Source organism: Tenrec ecaudatus, chromosome 1 (assembly GCF_050624435.1).
Source record: "Tenrec ecaudatus isolate mTenEca1 chromosome 1, mTenEca1.hap1, whole genome shotgun sequence".
Taxonomy (NCBI): Eukaryota; Metazoa; Chordata; class Mammalia; order Afrosoricida; family Tenrecidae; genus Tenrec; species Tenrec ecaudatus.
In genome coordinates, this window is record NC_134530.1 from 225,028,521 (window position 1) to 225,047,703 (window position 19,183).

General features: G+C 55.4%; 1 protein-coding gene across 1 annotated transcript in view; it reads left to right on the top strand.

Moving 5' to 3' along the window:
- Positions 1-17,969, top strand: part of MAPKAPK2 (MAPK activated protein kinase 2) — a 54,225-nt gene extending 36,256 nt beyond the window's left edge. Inside the window, exons 2-10 of the mRNA XM_075529608.1 lie at positions 13,300-13,439; positions 13,588-13,652; positions 13,823-13,902; positions 14,327-14,453; positions 14,845-14,920; positions 15,228-15,352; positions 15,690-15,775; positions 15,884-15,964; positions 16,450-17,969. Of these exons, the coding sequence (XP_075385723.1) occupies positions 13,300-13,439; positions 13,588-13,652; positions 13,823-13,902; positions 14,327-14,453; positions 14,845-14,920; positions 15,228-15,352; positions 15,690-15,775; positions 15,884-15,964; positions 16,450-16,593 (924 nt within the window). The 3' untranslated portion in view covers positions 16,594-17,969. The remainder of the gene's footprint in view (positions 1-13,299; positions 13,440-13,587; positions 13,653-13,822; positions 13,903-14,326; positions 14,454-14,844; positions 14,921-15,227; positions 15,353-15,689; positions 15,776-15,883; positions 15,965-16,449) is intronic.
- The last annotated feature ends 1,214 nt before the right edge of the window (positions 17,970-19,183 follow it).

Sequence of the window (19,183 nt, forward strand, 5' to 3'; positions counted from 1 at the left end):
TACCCCCCCCAACCCTTGGATCAGTTCTTATCTATGCACCACCTCCTTCTGTGCTCCACAAATGGGAAAACCCAACAGAAACAATGAAAAATAAAGTGGCAGTGATAAAATAGTAATAATACAGAGATAAAAATATAAAAGAGGGAGAAAGAAAAGACCACCGTCAATATTTGAAGAGCCAGGGAAGACATTTTTTGTCCTGGAACAAACAAGTGCTCCTTCAACAAAGTCAGGGTGGGTCCAGAGGGATGTCAGGGGACCCAGTATCAAGCTTGATGCAGAACAATCAGGGTGACAGTGATCTCTGTTTGGTTGTAGGCTGGTCCAGACCCTTGCCTGTGGCTGGAGGGGATCTGCCAGCAGCTTCATTGGACTAGATAGTCTGCAGATGGCTTTGGGCTTCCTCTGTCTTCCCTGCACTCTTTCTGGAAGGCAAGGTCCCCTCTGGCTGGCTTTCTTTCGGTCTCTAGTTTTGTGACCTTGCTACAAAAGGAAAGGGGGACAAGTGAGGCATGACTTCCCAGTCACCCCTGGCTGGCTTGTGACGTCCATCTCGTAACCTTTCCCAGAGACAGACTACTTAACCACTCAGCCTGTTTCCACCTTTCTGTTAAATAAAACACACAAGCAAAAATGCCAAGTTGGTTGCTTACATTCTTCTTGTTGTTCACACCTGACTAACTGTTTTGTTTACATAGCTGTTTCCATACTAAACTGAAAATACCTTGAATTCTTACCTCCTTAGTGTGTGTGCTGCTGCCCAGTCAGCGCTGAAAAGGTTTGCGGTTCAGCCACCGCCCTCCCTCCATGGGAGAAAGCTGAGGCTCTCTGCTCTCCTCTTGACCCAGGGTTCCTGTGTGTTGGAACTGCCCCCTCTAGAGGGCAGAGGGCTTCGCCTGGTGGGAGGGAGGGCACACGGGCACTCCGGGACTGCAGACCTGCAGAAACCAGCCGTTTCCCATCGCCTCTTCCAGCCCTGGCGTCTAATCATGAGCAACAGTGGTTTCGGAATCACCTGTAGTTTCTTTCCTGCTCGTCATTTTGAACATCTGGCTAATGCTTTAGGTGAAAAAAGTCGAGCAGCAAATTAGATTCACATTCCACAGTTGACACACCAATGACCTGATGACCGTCCAGTCCCAGCCACGTGTCACACCCACCGGGTCTACCCCGTCCTCTTGTGCTCCCGCCCAGGCATCCACCCAGAGGCCCTGCCCCTCCTGGCTCTCTCGTCACTGCTTCTGGGCAAATGCTGCCTGCCGGGTCTTGTACTTCTGATGATTTAAAGAAGAATGTTCCTGTCAGGTGTTATTTGTCAGGAAAGTGATTTCCTGGAGTGGCTTCAGTGCCAACTGAAAGGGTGTCATAGGTCCATAGTCATGGGGCTTCCTCCAACCTCCTCACAGCTCAGTAAGTCTGTGTTTTGGTTTTGAATGCGTTTGAGGTTTGAGCTGATGTTTTCTGCCCTCCTATTCTATTGTGTCCCTGGTCAGAGCAGTCGGTGGGGGTAACCGGACACTCCAGTTGTGCACACTGTAGTGTCTGTCTGCATCCTGGGTTGGGAATCCTCTAAAACCGGGACCGTCTAGCTCCATCCTTGGCGTGTGATTTTCAGTTGGTTGTTGGCCTGCCTGGGCTTTAAGGCAGGATGCTTTGGTCCTGACCATCCTGATTTCGGTAGGTGTTTTGTCCATCTCTGTGGATTGTTTGAGGTCAGCCCCAGATGCTGCAAAGAGCATGACGCTTGCCTTCTTGCGGCTTCGAGTTACACTGGAAGCCTGACTTCCTTGGGAACGATGCCTTGTTTCCTGTTGTACGTCCCCTCCCCCAGCCCACCGAAATTTGTGATTCAGTCTGCCCATTTCATCTGTGACTGTATGTTGTGGCTGGTCGGCACTGGCCCTGACCTTGGCAGAGATAAATGGTGTTGGGGCAGGGAGACATTTAGGGGAAAACCAGACAGTAAATTAGTAAGAGCAAACCCCACCAACCACCGCCCAGCCGATTCTGATTCATAGCCGCCCTATAGTAAAACTATGATTTTTCTATTTTTAATCTTTGTTCTGGGTGGAGATAGACCAGGAGTTACACCTTAGATAGCATCTTTCTTTGCTTGGCCCTTATAATTTTTCATGTGATTTGGGTGAAAGTTTACAGGGCAAAATTGTTTTTCCATCCAACAATTCACGCATGCTTTGTGTTGCGGCAGTGACGTGACACCCCCACAGTCCTCCTCGCCTGGGTTTACTGCTTCCGCTAGCCCTCTCCTGACCCTGCCTGCCTTCTGCCTTGTATCCCCTGGCAGATGTGGCCCCTTGGAGCCCATCGGGCTGAGGGTTGTGGTGAGTGCCCACCTGGGCAGTGGGTGTCCCAGGGCCATTGTCTCAGGAATTTCACCAGTCTCTAGCAGACCAGTAAGGATGGTCAGTTTTATGAGGTGTTTTGCCCCGCATTTCGCACTCTCTCCAAGACCTCCACGTGCGGTTCTTTTCAGAGAGGTCACCGTGGGCGCAGGGCACTGTCCAGTTGGGCGCACACTGCCCATTCAGCCTGTGGACTAACATTTTCCCGGGTCTTTGTCTGTCCACCTTCTCTGTTCTGGATGGAGAGAGACCAAGACGTGCACCGCAGGCAGCCATTTAACAAGCCTTTAAGACTCTAGTTGCCACCCACCAAAGTCGGCTGCGGGGACGCTCTCTCTGTAGGCTGTTTGAACCAATGGACTTTCCCGCCCCCACTATTGCCCTCAGCCCCCGGAGCCAAGGACTTATTCCTGTGAAGGTGTTTGGTTATGATGATTCAGGGACACCTTTGCAGCCCGTGCCCACGCACGCACACGCGCCGTCAAACCTGTACGTGTTCATGAGTGTGGTCCCCTTTGCCTCCCCGCCCCGTTCACTGAGCTCAGCCAGAGTGTCTGCGTCTCCCTCCCGTGTCGCCTGCTGCTGTGTCTGTGACAGTGCTTGCCTTTGCTGCTGTGCACTGGGTGCTCCCCACGCCCCCCGTCCCTCCCTTCCTTTGTCTCCTCTGTTGTCTGTGTCTTTCCCTTCACTCAAGTGAATCTCAATCTCATGTGGCCACTTTTGTTTCTTTTTCTTAAAACGGCCTGCTTTTATCTTTTGACCATGTTTGTGTGGGCTGCCAATCTTTCACAGTGTATGAGCCAGAGTTCCGTATGCATTCATTAGCCTGTTATCCGTCATGCATCGGAAATGGATCTGCGTATCTTAAAGTGTCCCATTTACACTTTGACTTTTAAGTCTCTTGTCTTCTTGTTGACCTGGCCTTTGAAGCTGCCCCTCTTGGTCCTGGGGAGTCAGGGGGCAGGGGAAGGCAGGCTCGATGGTTGTAAGGTTTTTGGTACTGAGAGTCCCTGCTTTGTTTCCTGTGGAGATTCCCCCCAAGGCCTGGGCTTTAGAAGTCGTCTCCATCAAGGTCAACAACCAAGCCTGTCACCCATCTCGGTCATGGTGGTCTTCCTCGGGGCCACCCCGGGCTTTCGGATTGAGCTGCTGGGGAGAGTTCTCATGGCTGTGACGCTTTGGAAGTAGACTGCCAAGGCCTTCCGCTGAGACCGCTGGGGAAGGCCCGACTTCCCATCCTTCTGCCGGCACCTTCTCTCCCTGCGAGGCTCCTGCTGTCCTCTGTGTCTAGATCAGGTGACTGACTGGGGAGCCCTTCATCAAGCTTTGCAGAGATGCCTGAGGACAGGGGTTCTCAACCTTCCTCATGCTGCAACCATTTAATAAAGTGCCTCATGTGGTGGTGACACCCCCAACCATAAAATTATTTTTGTTGCTACTTCATCACTGTAATTTTGCTACTGTTATGAATCGGTGGATCCCTGTGAAAGGGTCATTCAAACCCCCCCCCCCCCAAGGGGGTCATGACCTACAGGTTAAGAACCACTGCCCTAGGAGGAGAAAATCCTTTCCCCTTTGTAGAAAAATCAAGATTTCATCGACGTGATATCTCTTCTGATCCTGAGCTGGGTGGACCCTGCAGGCAGTGGAGAGGGAGCTGTGACCTGTCTGTCGTCCTTGGATGATGTTCTCCCTCGCCGCCCATGGCTGTTTGTCTGCCTGTACCCGGTTGTTTCTTGTGCAGCATGAATCATAATGTGTAGTTAAATAAAGCCATTTTCATAGTCTGTCGTCGATTGTGTACTGCCTACACTAGGGGCGGGGGCATGGGCCTTTTTGTCCTGTGCTACAGTGTACTACTTCCAGCACCCTCCAAACCCATGCGTGGCACCCACTGTCCCCGCGAGTGTTTCTTGAGAGGTGGCATTCTGTGATGGTGAGGTCAAGTGCTGAAGACAGCCATGCATCTCCTCCTCCCAGCTTCCCCTCTGGGCCCAGACCCAGGGCCAGGACTCTGAAAGGGGCAGGTCAGAGGACGAGGGACGGACGTCAGGGCCATGTGGAGTCCCTGGGCGGAGCCAAGAGTTAACGCACCAGCTGTGAACCCAAAGGCTTACAGAGGTGCGCCCCAGACCTGGCGATCTGTTTCTGAGGAACCAGCCACGGAAACCACGGCGATCTGTGTCTGAGGAACCAGCCACGGGAACCACGCTGCTGACACACATGGGATCACCATGAGTCGGAGGCACGTGATGGCAGCTGGCACTGGCAAGACCAGCCTTCCAGCCTGGTCACCTCCTCCCTCCTCCCTCTTCGGCCACTTTGAGACTGTGGGGCCAGCTCCCCAGGCGTCAGGCTGCAGGAGCAGTGCAAAGATATCTGCGGCAGACAGCAGCGCATCGCTTCTGCTGGGAGGCCGTCCCTGGAAGCTAGGTCAAGGCCCAGTGGGGCTGGAGCTCCAGTTTCAGAGAAGAACGGGAGCAGCTACCCTCTCCCCCACCCCGCCCATGCACACACTCTCATCGTCTGCCCTTCTCGGGACCAGCTGCACCCACTGGCATGACCTGTTTTCTCATTTAGGTCTCCAAGCTAAAAAAGGTCACTCCTAGTCTGTGGACAGGGTGACGGAACCACCTGGCAGAGCGTCTGGCTGGAGGTCCAGGAGGTGCCTTAAGGTGCTGTTTACTGGCCATAGGGCCTGGGGTGTCGATGGCTGGCCTCTGATTTCTGTTTGGAAATTTGAGCTAAACTTTTTTGTGACCTTATAAAGTAGCATGTGCTAATTGTGAACCACTTGGGAAAGATGAAGGCAACTAAGTCACCGGGATTTCTATTTTTCCAAGATAATTACTGTTAACAGCTTATGGAGTATGCATGCCCTTCCTGTTTACACATAATATATCACATAATATGTATTAAATAGATATTTCCTATTATATATATATATATACACACATACACACGTTTATATGCGTATAAACTTACAAAGTTTGTGGGAAAATGGAATTAAAGACCATGGAGTTTTTCCCGTGAACTTTTTGAAGTGCCTTTCTGTTTCTAGGAAGGGGCCCTGGTGGCATCGGGATTATGTTTTGGGCTGCTACACCTCAAGGTCAGCAGTTTGAAACCACCAGCTGCTTTGTAGGAGAAAGTTGAGGTTTTCTGCTCCTGTGAAGAGTTACAGGTTTGGAAACCCATAGGGGCAGTTCTGTTCTGTCCTATTTCTCTCTCTCTCTGTATTCACACAAATACTAAGGGCTATTCATAGAAACTCATAGGAAAGTATATACCATATATACTCGTGTGTAAGCCGGGTTTTTTCAGCACATTTAATTTTTAAAAAAATTCTTTGAAAAATCATTTTATTGGGGCTCATACAACTCATCACAATCTATACATACATCAATTGTGTAAAAGCACACTTAATTCGTTGCCCTCATCATTCTCAACATTTGCTTTCCTCTTGGGTTCCTGGAATCAGCTCCTCATTTTCCTTTTTCCCCTCTCCTCTCCTTCCCTCCCCGCTCCCCTCCCCACTCCCTCATGAACCCTTAATAATTTATAAATTATTATTTTATCTTACACTGCCCAGCATCTCCCTTCACCCACTTTTCTGTCGCCCACCCCCCAGAGAGGAGGTTATACGTTTCAGCACATTTTTCATGCAGTTTTTGTGGTAAAATTAGTGCCTCAGCTGATCTTTGGGTCGGCGTCTACTCGCGCCTCTATGGGATGTACACATACTTGTAGGCCATAACTCCACGGCCATCAAGCTGATTCTGAGCACACCAGGTTCATCCGTCCGTGGGTCTTTGTAGATTGTGTCTCACTGGCTCTCAGATGTGTACATTAGGCAGTGACTGATTGGGGTTTGCGCTGCAAAGGAAACACATAGGCGCCTGCTCCAGACAATGGCAATGATGGCGGCACAGAATCTAACGGGCACTTATGAACTCAGTCGCCTGTTAAGCAGTCTTCCAAAATATCATTTTCCTTAGTCTAGGGATTTTTTTTACGCACTCTCTCCCGCCGGTGGCCATTCTGCTTGCCCCGCCTTGTTCAGGCCTGGCGGTACAGCTCGCTACACAGCCGACGGCCTTCAGGGGCTGTGATTCATCCCTGGCGGTAGAATCCGGGGAGTGGGGCCTCAGGTGGAAGGGGCTTGCCTGTGCGCACACAGCGTTGGATGGTGCTGACGTGGCTGGTGGTGGATGTGAAGGACAGGAGCGGGCAGCGCCGGCATCCTCTGTCTTACACTGTGGAGTGTGGAACGAGGGACCTGGGCCTCACCTTCCAGCTCTGCCCCCGACCACGGGCTAGAACACTGTGGGAGAAACCCGCAGCTTCCCAGAGTCAGGGAGATGCGTCCTTGAGCAGGAGAGTTGAGTGTGACCAGCACCCATTCGGATCTCCTTGTGCCCATTTAGCACAGCGCCCGGAGGCAGGTGCTGTTTCCCACCTGGCTGGCTTTGTCGGAGGAGGTTGCTGGCACCTGTGCCCCCTCTCTTTCCCACGTCCTCCTCCCCTGTCCCACAAGGCACCCGCGCCAGCCCCGTGTACATGGCACTGAGCAAGGCCCAGAGTCGGTGCTGGCGTGACCCCGGCTGGCTCCTGGGAATCCAGAGGAGGCTGCGGTGACAGCAAGCCCCACACAGGGACCACACACCGGCTGCCTCAGTTTGACTTTTACATCACTCCTGGCACCAGATGGGTCTCTGGAAGGGATGGCTTCCTCCTCTCATTACATGCACACCCTCCTCCTCAGCTGTTCTGTGCAGACGGGAGGGAGGGAGAGCCCAAGGCCGGGATGCCCAACCCGGCCTCCCTCCAGTGTCCTGGGTGGCCCTTCTGCTTAGAGCTATTAATAACAAACCCGGTAACGGAACTGAGCTTGCTCAGCATCCCCACATTCATTGGGGGCGGGAGCAGGGAGGAGGAGGCTGCTCCCTGACGTAGTAATCCTGGCAAGCTCCAAGGCAGAGCTTACCAAGCACCCTCTCAGCAATTTAGATCCTGTCGTGCCTGCACCCATGAGGTGGGCGCCGTATCATCCTGGGTAGTCGATGAGGAAACCGACTCCCGAAGAGGTGGCAGAGCTTGCCAAGTTCGTGTGGCTAGGCAGTGGCGGAGCCTGTGTGGCCTGGGTCTTGCTCCTTGGCAGTCTTGCCCTCCCATCCGCCCTGCTGGTGGGCGGCACCTTAAGCGCACAGCTTCAGGCTTCTTTCCTTCTCTGTCCTGGGTGGGCTTGGGATGTTGCCCTTGCCCCCCATGATAGAGTAAGGTCACGTGGCGGGTTGGTGGTGGTGGTGGTGGTGGCATGCACAACCAGAAGGGGCTGTGCCACCTCTCTCTGCTCCAGGTTCTAGCAGAGAGAACGGATCATAGGACAGCGCTTTGTGTGAATGCCAACGCCTTCCACGCAGCCACCGCCCTGAGAGCTCCCTCCTGGCGGTGGGCTCAGCTGTAGTCCTGCACAGGTCACTGCGAGCCCGTTCGGCAGGGCAAGAAGGAGGCAGTGCTGGATGGTCCCCTCGTAGAATTCTTGCCTTTCGTCCAGAGACTAGCTTCAGGCCCTGGCCACGGCCCCCAAGTGCAGGCGCGCTGCACCGGGCTGGGCCGGACGAAGCCACTGTGGGTCCCAGTGGCGTCTTGCGTGGTCTGCAGCAGTCGTGGGGACGGCACAGGACCGTGAGCTGGGACTGGCTTGACAGCATTGGACCGCTGCAGTGCAGGAGAATTTCCGACATGCACTACGTGGCCATGAGGAGGTCGCAGTATCAGTTCCAGACTGAACTTGAGCTTAGAATAGTTAACAGTCCCAGCATTCTGAAGGCCTGTGGTGTTTTTCGTTAGGGGACCCTTCCTTCAGATTTTGTGCGTCAGGACTGGGGTGCGGGGCCCTTGGGTCTCCACTGCCCTCCCTCTCCTTTCCCACAGGAGTAAGACCTTTCCTCTCGGGATCTTAGTGCCTGCTTGAACCTGTTGTCTTCCTGTTCACTGGGGTTGGCCCGTATGGGCAGCTCAGGAATCCTGTCTCTCTCCCCACCTCCCCTGCCGTTCTGTTCTTAGCCCTGGGCTCCTCCTTAGCACATTCTGGATTGTCTCTCTCCTGGCTTTCTGAGAGCCAGTTGTCGGAAAGACTCTGTGTCTCTTTGAAGACCTTTCACAGCTTGGGGTTGGTTTTCACACCCCTCCTGAAGTTTCTGATGGACAGTTCCCTTTGATGTCCTTGGGGAAAATCTCTAGTCTGTTTCTTGAAGAGTTTGGAAGTACTGCCTGCCCAGGTAAGGGCAGTGACCACGGCCCAGGTTTGCGTGTGGTTGTTCTGGATCAGGGTATACTCTGGGGCAGAAAGAAGTGAGGAGCAAGGTCTCTTGTTTGCTCAGGAAAACAAATGAAACAACAGCAACAACAACAGCCCTCCCCAAACCCCACCTCTCATTAGCTGAGGGAGAGAGGTGGGGAGGGATTAAACACACACTGGGTCTTGCCTTGGGGGCACCTTTTGTTGAGGTGATAAGGCAGACTTGGATGCAAAAGGGCTTCAAGGAGCTCCAGAAGACGGGAAGGTGAAGAAAAAATAATTTTTCCACTAACTGTTTGAAACCTCCTGGTAAACAAAGAGGTATGTTTAAAAAGGAAAGTAAAAAGTAAGATGTATCCTACATAGGTTTGGAAGCTTCTTAAAGCATATAGTAATATGCTTTATTATTACTATATGCTAACTATCACTAAATCCAATTCCATTTTCTCACGAGGAGATCAGCTTCAGAAAAACAGACAAGTGGGGAAGCAGAGCACTGGGATCACACTGGTGATTCCAAAGGCCAGGTGGTTATGCCGTGTCCACCTCTCGCCCCGGCAGCTGGAGAACTGCTGAGAGCTGGTGGTGGGGTGCAGCTCCAGGCTCTCCAGGCAGGAGGGCCCGGGGGCCTGTTGCAGGCAGCTCCGCTCAGCAATGACCACTGGGAGCTGGGCCCTGACTGCAGAAGGTGACCTGGCCTGCAGTCTTGACAGGCGAGGGTGGTCACAGGGCCTTGTACTGCTTCATCCTCAACTCCTAGGGCCCGTGCTGCTTCAGCGAGGGTGCTACGTGGCCTCTGCGGGCTGCAAAGCGAATGCCACTCGAAATTCACCACAGCTCCCAGGCAGGCTGCACTGCCCTCGGTTAGATGTGGACAAGGCACCAAGGCTTTGCCATTAAAAAATGGAGCAATCCGAGAAGGAGGCTCAGCTCTCTGCTGCTTCTCAAGCTAACACTTGCCCCTTTGAGTCTCCCACGCTGGGACTCTGCTCTCCAGCCCTCCGAACGGATCACTTTAAAAGAAACCAAGCACAGAACCCCGTGTGGATTAGAGGGGGGGTTTCACTTGAGATCATCAGTTTTGCACTTACCTCAAACTCCTCATAAAAGCCCCCAGTGTGAGCACACCCCTGGTTCGGCCCGTTGTCTCACTGGCTTATAAGCATCCGTGGCTCCCTCCCCTTCTCCCCACTTTCCAGCCTCCCTACCCCACCAGCCTGGCTCACCGTAGGAACTCAATAGATGCTCATCAGATTGAATGATGTGCAGATGACGTCGGCTCCGTGCGTCTTCCTGCTGCTCTTGTTGCTCAGTGCTGTCGGTCGGTTCTGACCTTGTACAGCAGAACAAACACCGCCCAGCCCTGTACCGTCCCCACGGTTGATCTTATGTTTGAGTCGACTTTTGTAGCCTCTGTGCCAGTCCATCTTCCTCTTTTTCTCGGTCCCTCCAAGCATGGTGGCCTCCTCCAGGGACTGGTCTCTCCGTATAGTATGTCTAAAGTATGTGAGATGAAGTCTCTTCATCATTGCCTCTAAGGCGCATTCTGGCAGTACTTCTTCCAAGATGGATTTGTTTGTGCACCTGGCAGTCCATGTACTTTCAATATTCTTCATGGTCCATCCAGGCGAATGAAAGTCAAGACTATGGAGACCCATGTAACTTTCTCTAAGAGCCACTAGGTGGCAGCATGAACCCACGGGACCCTGCCTCTTTGTTCATTGGACTCTGAGTGCCCTCCCTGTCAGCCAGTCAGTGCTGACTCACTGTGATCCCCTATGGGTTTCGAGACAGTAACTGCTTATGGGAGTTTAAAGCCCAGTCTGTCTCCCTTGGAACTGCTGGTGGTTTCGAACTGCCCGCCATGCGGATTGCAACCCAAGATGTAACCACTACGCCCCTGCTGTGCCCTAGGAAGGTGAACCATGGACCTCTCTTCTCCAGTAATGAGTTACAGCCTCGGAAACCCATAGGGGCAGTTCTATCCCGCTCTGTAGGATCGCTGTGAGTCTGCATCGACTCGATGGCAGGGAGTTTAGTGGTTCTTTATTTTGTACCCTGGGAAAGGGAGCCCTGAGGGCTTAGGTGCTTACGCATTGAGCTGCTAACCCAAGGCCAGCAGTTCAAATCTTCCAGGTGCCCTGCGGGAGGCAGGTGAAGTTTCCACGAAGGTGTATAGCCTCAGGGAAATGGGGCAGTTCTATTCTGATCTACAGGGCTTTAAGGGGTCAGAATGGACTCTTTGGGGTTTGGCACCATAGAAAGCTGTAATTTCCCTGGCTGTGGTTTCAAGGTCTTGTGTCAGCAGCAGCAGCGTGCGTTGGGGGTCCTGAGCTCCGTGTGCCCTCTCAAGTCTGGGTGCTGTAGTGGTGAGGGCGTGACCTTTCCCCAGGGACTTAGCCTTCGTCTCCCCATCTTGTGAAGTGGCAGTTATTGTAAAATTAGGGAGGCTCTGCGCGTCACAGACAACTGGATGCTGGTTCTGTGGTATGGGGCACTCTTGTGTTTGCCTTTGGCCTCTGTAATCTGGCTGCATCGTGGTCATGTGATTTTATCTTCCTGCAGCGTTACCCCACCCTCTCAGTCGGGGCTTGCCACTGTCCCTGCCTGCCCAGCAGTCTCCCACATCTCCTCCACCCGCCAGCCCCAGGCCTCGTGTCCACAGCAGTCAGAGGCCACCCTGGAAGGCGAAGGCGCTAACAGCTGTGCCTTCTGTTCTGTGTGTAGCAGGCAGCCGGCCATGCAAATCACAGCTCTCATTGTGCAGCCCGCACTTGACTCCTGGCACTACGTCCCTGAGCTGGAAACTGTTACCCCATTTGACAAAGGCGTGTGTCAGAATGCTTTGGGCCCGAAGGAATATAAAAATGCCACTGAAAGCAATGTACCAGAAAGGAAAGCTAATTATCTTATCAAAGAAGGCATCCCCAGGGCCACTCATTCTCGTCGCTCTCTGTTGGCTGCCTTCCCCACTGCCGTGGCTTGTCCTCTTAAGGTACCAGAGTGACTACTTACTCCCTGCTTCTGCCCCAGGTGCCCATGCAGGAGAGGTGGGAGTGCCTTGTGCTCCCGTTAAGAGGCACCTTAGCAGCTTTCCTGCAGAGCTCTTCTTGGTCAGCACTGAGTCTCAGTCTTAGTCCCAAGCCATTGACTGACAGAGGAACAGGAATTACTACATTACTGCCTTCCCTCCTCCGGCCCAGCCACCTCGTTCAACACGTTCAGTAACTTCTCAGTGTTGCAGACACAGTAAGATCCAGGATCCAGACTGACACCTGGCTGACTCCAGAGGCCGTCTGTTGATTGATGGGAATAAACCACATCACCCTGGTTCTGGGATGCCAGGTTTGGCCCGTGGAGGTGTCTCCTCATGCCCTTAGCTGGGGAACAGTTCAGCGGGACAGCGGGCCCGAAGCCTGTCCTCAGTGGAGCTGACAGCCCTAGGAGGGTAACATTGCTTAATGTGGGTGAGGCATGCTGGTGGCACAGCGTTTAAAGTGCTGGGCTGCTAACCGACAGTTAGCAGTTTCTCTGAAGGAAAAGAGAAAGCGGTGGCAGTCTGCTACCATCAAGAGTCCCCAAAGCCACACCGACTGCCATCAGGTCGATTCCGACTTAAAACACCCCCGCTGAGTCAAATCTGATTCACAGCGCCTGGCAGGGACTGCCTGTCCTTGCAGGTTTCCAAGACGTGACTCCGTTGATTGTCTTTCTGTGGGAAACCCTCATGGGACAGCATGGTTTGGTTTAGCTCTCGGGAGCTTGTTTCTGAGCTACCTGACCTTTCTTCTGGGGAAGAGTCATTTTGGGTTGATTCCACCTCTTTTTAGCACCTCTCCTGGGTGCCTTCTCCTACCTGGACCCCCGCACGGCCGCATGTGCTGTCTTTCGCATGTCCTCCATCATGTCCGAGCCCTGTTGCTCCGCCTGTACTGAGGACAGTTTCTTGTAAGCGTCCTGGTCCTCTTCCCTTAGGTAACACAGGTGAGACACTGTAACTCTAAGCAGCGGTGCTCAACCTTCCTCATGCCACGACCCTTGAATACAGTTCCTCGTGGTGGGGACCCCCAACCATGAAATTATTTTCGTTGCAACTTCATCACTGTCATTTTGCTACTGTTATGAATCGGGCGACCCCTGTGAAAGGGTCGTTTGACCCCTTAAGGGGTCGCGACCCACAGGTTGAGAACCGCTGCCTCATAGGGCTAGGGAGCCTGGTTTCCTCCTGTGGAGCCACTGGTGGTTCCAGCTGCCAATGCACAACCACTGCGTCTCCAGGTTCCTGCTTACACTGACCTGACGGCAGCTTTGGAAACTCTAAACCGTGATGGGAGATCGCCCCACCTTTCTTCCGGGTGGGGTTGAACTTCCTGCTTTGCAGTTAGCAGCTCCGGGCCCAGCCCGCAGTGCCACCAGGCCTCCTGAAACCTTTAAAGCCCTTGGGGGCAGTTCTGCTCTGTCCTAAGGGGCTGCTTGCTGTGAGGTGGGATGGACTGAGGGCAGTGGGCGTGGCTCTTTGGGGTTGGAGTGGCTGGAACCAGGAGGAGGCGTGGCCTGGGCAGTGGTGACCATGATGTGGAGCACCAGGGCCCCGGGGAACAGCCAGGTCTGAGGGGGCTGCTTGTCTTGTAGATGCTCCAGGACTGCCCAAAGGCGCGCAGGGAGGTGGAGCTGCACTGGCGGGCATCCCAGTGCCCGCACATCGTCCGTATCGTGGACGTCTACGAGAACCTCTATGCGGGGCGCAAGTGCCTGCTGATCGTCATGGAGTGGTGAGTAGCCCTGTCTGCCCTGCCCGTTCTGGGGCACCCTCAGTGTGCACCCTGGGTTTGGCTCTGGGGCACAGAGCCGTGGCTAGCAGGGGAGAGTGCGTGGGATGAGAGGGGCACTGGCCCACGTGGCACTGTGGCTTTGTTTCAGTTTGGACGGTGGAGAACTCTTCAGCCGCATCCAAGACCGCGGAGACCAAGCGTTCACTGAGAGAGGTAGGCAAGCCTGCTGGGGGCGGGCCTCGCATGGGCAGCTGGCTGAGTGTCCACAGGGCTTCCATGGGTGTCGGCCTCAGTAAGGCCAGGGCAGCCCCCTCCCCCCCATCTTTGGTTTGTGTGGGTGTGGAGAGCCTCCGGCTGTCTCTCTGGAGCATCCCTCTCCACAGAAGCGTCAGAAATCATGAAGAGCATCGGGGAGGCCATCCAGTATTTGCACTCAGTCAACATCGCTCACCGGGATGTCAAGGTACCGGCTCTGCACACCCAGGCTTGGGGGGAGGGAAGCGCTTGGTGGCAGGGCTGGGTGACCTCAAGGAGGGTTGCTGGAGCTGCATGGTACCCTGCCTGCCCTTGGGCAAACCCACAAACCCAGTAGTGAAGCCTCCCTGGCCACAGTCAGCCCTGCGGTTCGCCTCAGCCAGTGCCCCACTTGCAGCCGGGTTTCCCTGTCCCCGCCGTGCCGTGGCTGCTTCTGTGAGCACACAGGCACCGAAGGCGGGAGCCCGTCCCGTGGTGCTGACCTAGTGCTTAGCCCAGAGGCACCAGGCAGGGGATTGCCGGATGATTGGACCGTTGCTCTTCTGGTTTCTGATAACCCCTTCCGGCTCTATAGGGTGGTTCTCTATCAGTTAACAATAACAACAGCACCCCACCCCACCCCCGCCCCCCAGCCCGAGAATCTCTTGTATACCTCCAAGAGGCCCAACACCATCTTGAAGCTCACAGATTTTGGCTTTGCCAAGGAAACCACCAGCCACAACTCTCTGACCACTCCTTGTTACACGCCGTACTACGTGGGTAAGTGCAGAGCAGACTGCGATCATGGGGGGTCCCCGGGGAGTTGGGCAGGCCGATTCGGTGAGCTTCCCAGCAGTATCCAGGTGCAGGCAGAGCTGGGACAACCTCCATTGGGTGTCGGCAGAGTCCGGGCCCGGAGTTGCTTTGGAGGCTCAGTTGTTGCCCAATTAAATGGACGGCAGAGTCTGAGGCTTGCGGCGCAGGGTGTTAGAATAGAGTCTCACCCTTGGGGCCCCCTTTAGAGGAGGGTTCTCTGTCTCCCTCCCTCTCCAGCCCTGAGGTTGGGCTTGGGCTGCTCGAGGCCCCACCGCCCCGTTGCTGAAGGAGGACCCGGGAAAGCTCCCGGTGGGCCGAGGGCCAGCAGGCCCACCACGTTGACTTTGGTTTGCAGCTCCGGAAGTGCTGGGCCCAGAGAAGTATGACAAGTCCTGTGACATGTGGTCCCTGGGTGTCATCATGTATATCCTGTGAGTGTGCGGTGGCTGGGCAGGAGAAGGGCTGTACCTCTCCCGAAGGAGAGGAAGAAGCAAATGCCAGCATCCCCTTTTGGATGGGGGTGCCCCTGGGAATCCCCTGCACACCCCCTTTCTCAGGGCTTACAGGATTTTGGTAGCTAACCGGTGGGCAGGGCACTCACTGGTGTGCTCCCTGAGCCTGTCCTTGACTTTGCAAGTTGTGACTGACTCAGGGAGTCCCGATACCTTGGTGTAACCCCCACCCGAAGGGGAGCCTGCTGGTGCATGTCCCTAAACACCACCACTCTGCCTCGTCCAGGCTGTGTGGGTACCCCCCTTTCTACTCCAACCACGGCCTCGCCATCTCTCCGGGCATGAAGAGTCGCATCCGGATGGGCCAGTATGAATTCCCCAACCCGGAGTGGTCAGAAGTATCGGAAGAAGGTAAGGGGCCAGCAGTGTGGCCGGGGGCAGGGTCCCTGTGTGTCTGTGTGCAGCAGGTGGGCAGCCATCTCACCTGGGGAGTAGAGCTGTAGGTCTGCACGCATGCCTACCCCTGTTGGGTGCAACGTGCCTGTGTGCTGGGCCTCCCTCAGGGCTGGGTGGGGGTGTGTGGACCTTACTACCAGCAGCCCAGCTCTGAGGAGACACTGGGCCCAGTGCTTCTGGCAGTCTGCTTCCGTGCCACCCCCACCTTGAGCCGAAAACTGAACATGGGAAGGAGCAGGGCAGGGGAAGTAGCCCCCAAATGGAGTTCTGACACTCTGGCCCCATCCCGCAGTGAAGATGCTCATCCGGAACCTGCTGAAGACAGAGCCCACTCAGCGGATGACCATCACAGAGTTCATGAACCACCCCTGGATCATGGTGAGCCCAGCCAGGCGGCGGGACGGGGCCCCGTGCTCTGCCTGGGTAGGCGGCTCAGCTGTGATGCTGCTTGCCTTGGGGTTTCACTGGGACCTCTCTCTTCCCCAGCAATCAACGAAGGTCCCTCAAACCCCCCTGCACACCAGCCGGGTCCTGAAGGAAGACAAGGAGCGGTGGGAAGATGTCAAGGTGAGGACCCGGCCGAGAGGTGGGGACGTGCCACTCCCATGGCCAGGGGTTTTGTGCCCTTACACACACACACACACACACACACACACACACACACACACACACACGGGTCTGATCAGGACCTGAGCAGACTGTGGGCGGAGCCTCTGTCCATGTCTGCTTCTGCCAGCGCCCGATACCCTGGGTCTGTGGGAGGGATCCAGAGGGTCACCTGGCGCACATGGGTAAACTGAGGCCCAGAGAGGGGGAGTGACTTGATTAAGGTCACACAGCTAGTGACAGGCTGAGACAGACCTGATGGGGTTTTCTGACCTCCCAGTGCAGTGCATGCTCTGCTGTACTACACTGCCATCTCCAAGGGGTCTTGGGTGGCCTGGTCCGTGCTCGGTCCAGCTGGGGGTGAGCAGCGTGGACCGCTAACCAGACTGTGTTCTCTCTGCCCTCACGGCCTTGCTCTGCCGATGTGGTCTCGGCCCCGCCCTCAGGAGGAGATGACCAGCGCCTTGGCCACAATGCGCGTGGACTATGAGCAAATCAAGATAAAGAAGATCGAGGACGCATCCAACCCGCTCCTACTGAAGAGGCGGAAGAAGGCACGGGCCCTGGAGGCAGCAGCACTGGCCCACTAGCCGCCCGGCGCTCCTGCTGGCCGCAGGGAAAGCAATACCTCCACAGGAGTCCATTTTAAAAGAAGGGCCACACAACTGCTCAGTGATGCCTTCCTCCCTCCGCTGCTGCTCCTGGGCGCCGAGGCTTGCTGGTGACAGAAATCCGATGGGACACCACCCCCTGCCGTGGTCGGACCACGCTGAGATGGGCCTGGAGGGCTAGGAGAGAAGGCAGCAAGATAGATACTCTTGAACCTGGGCGCCTTTTGCAGTTTTATCAGTAATTTGACATGGACTTTTTAATGAAATCTCTTTTCGTCCTTTCTCCTACTGCCACTTCCTCTACCCACCCTCCCCCCGCCCCGCCCCTGGATACCACAAGGGTTTGGGGTTTGTAAAAGGCTGTTGTGGAACTCCCAGAGGGTGTGTGCGGCCCTCCCCTCTGCCCCCCACTTCCCCACCACAGCGCCAGGGCCCTTCCGGCTGAGACGGCGGCCATGGAGGGCCGAGCCAGCAGTGCTACTTCCCCTGCCGCCCTCCGTCATTGCCAGTGTGCTGGGTGGAGAGGAGGCTGTGCGTGTGCGTGTGCGTGCGTGTGCGTGCATCTGTGCTCCAGTGGTGTGCTTGAGGGGCAGGGGTGAGCAGGGCCACAGAACGGACCCTGCTTTGGCTCCAGAAGCTCCTCCCTCGGTGGGCCTGCGCTGCCCACGTGGGGCCCACAGAAGTGCCTGGGAGCTTCTGGGTCTGGGGTCAGGTCCTCTGTGCGCAGCCTCCTAGCGGGATTCCAGGCGCAGATAAGCCACGGGCACAGGAGCAGATCAGGGAGTGGGTCCTTGAAGCCCGCCCCACTGCGTGCCATGCCCAGGTCCTTGGAAGCACTTACCTAGTGCTAATCTGTTTCCCCTTTTGGCTGCCACTAGCCCATTGCTTACTTTCTTAAATTTTTAACCATTTCTTAACAGGCTGCCTCAACTCTCTTGGGTAAGTCGGAGCAATGTATAGTGACAACATTTTAACACGCACGTGTCTCTCCTGGCGCTGTGGCCCAGGGCCAGTTGTAGCCTGGTGGACAACTTCCTGTGTGTGACCAAGTGGCTTGGGGAGAGTCTTCTCACCAAAGATGCCCTGACTGCTCCCCTTCCCGGTGGCCACTTTACCCTCTCCCTGGTCATGTGTCCGGGTCAAGGAGGGGGTGTATTAATGAGGCAAGTGTGGCAGGGACTCACCGGGCCCTGGTTCCTGCCCTCTAGCCTTCACCTCCCCCAGGGCGGGGGGCTCAGCACCGCCTCCCTCCCTCCCTCCCTCCCCTCCTCCGATGGCGTGTCCTGCACTCAGACTGATGTAAACTGTTGTTTTGTATGATCGAAGTTGTCTTACTAAACAGATTTAATAGTTGAGTGTTTTCCTTCATTCTCAGGGCTCATCCCCCACTACCTCTGCCCCTTGATTGGAGCGTGGCTCTGGGTGTTGGGAAGAGGCACGGTCCGGGTGCGTGCCCGGGGAAGGGATGGAGCACCTGGTAGTGGGAGCCTGCATGTGGAGTGGAGCCCATGGGGGCGCACTAGGGAAGGGGGGGATGCCAGGAGGGAGCAGGGACTGTGCTGTTTTGCTAAATACCAAATCTGCCAGGCTGCTTCTAATCTGTGAATCTCTGACCTACACAGCCTCATGCTGACACCCTCAGGCTGGGGGCCTAGGTGCGGTGGGTGGGGGGAGGGGCATCAGGAAGGAGCATGGAGGGTGGGGACGATGGGTGCAAATCACTCTAAAAATCACCTGGAGAAGAGGCTGGTGCAGTACCTGACAGTCCCAGGAGTGGGTGGGAGGGTCAGGCAAAAATTCAAATGAGCTTCCAACTGGAAGTGACCTCAGGGACCTACCCCCTTCAGTGTAGTGGTGAGAAGACAGGGGACAGATCAGAGCCTGTGGCCACGCTCAGAGCTTGGTTCTGGCAGAGCCTGGGGGAGAAACAGCCTCTGACTCCACGGCTGGCCTCTCTCCCTCCCTCCATCCCTCCCAAGGTCAGAGCTCTCTCCCATGATCTTCAGGGCTGTGAGGGGAGAACCCTCACAGGGGCCTTCCTCGTTTATGAATGGACCCAAGACAGGGAGGAGTATACTGGGAGGCTGCTCAGCTCACTGGCTTAGAACGAAGGCCTGGTGGTCTCAGTGCCCCCCTGCCCCTTCAGTAATCAAAGGGCTGTGTCCACACCTCTCACCGCTAATAGGAACAGACAGGGTGCCCTGGTCCCCTCACCTCCCTTCTGCATCTTGTGAGTGGGTCGTTGAAGTTAGCTTACAGCCTGAAACATTGACTCGTGACTCTGAAGCCTCTGCTGACCATTAGCCAGCTGGAGTTTGGTCTTCAGAGAAGTTCAACCTGAGCACCTGGAGACACCAGAGAAGGGAGACAGGAGGTGGTGGTGGGGCGCCAGGCGACAGCAGCAGGAAGGGGCCACCTCTGCCTGCACAGATGCGGTGAGGCAAGCAGCGCGCAGGGATCACCTTCCTTCCGAGTGGTTCCTCTGGAGTTGGCAGGGCAGGCACCTTTGTCAACATCCTCCGGAGCATCTGGCTGGGAGCATGTCTCCCAGTTCCTGAAGGTTGCCTGG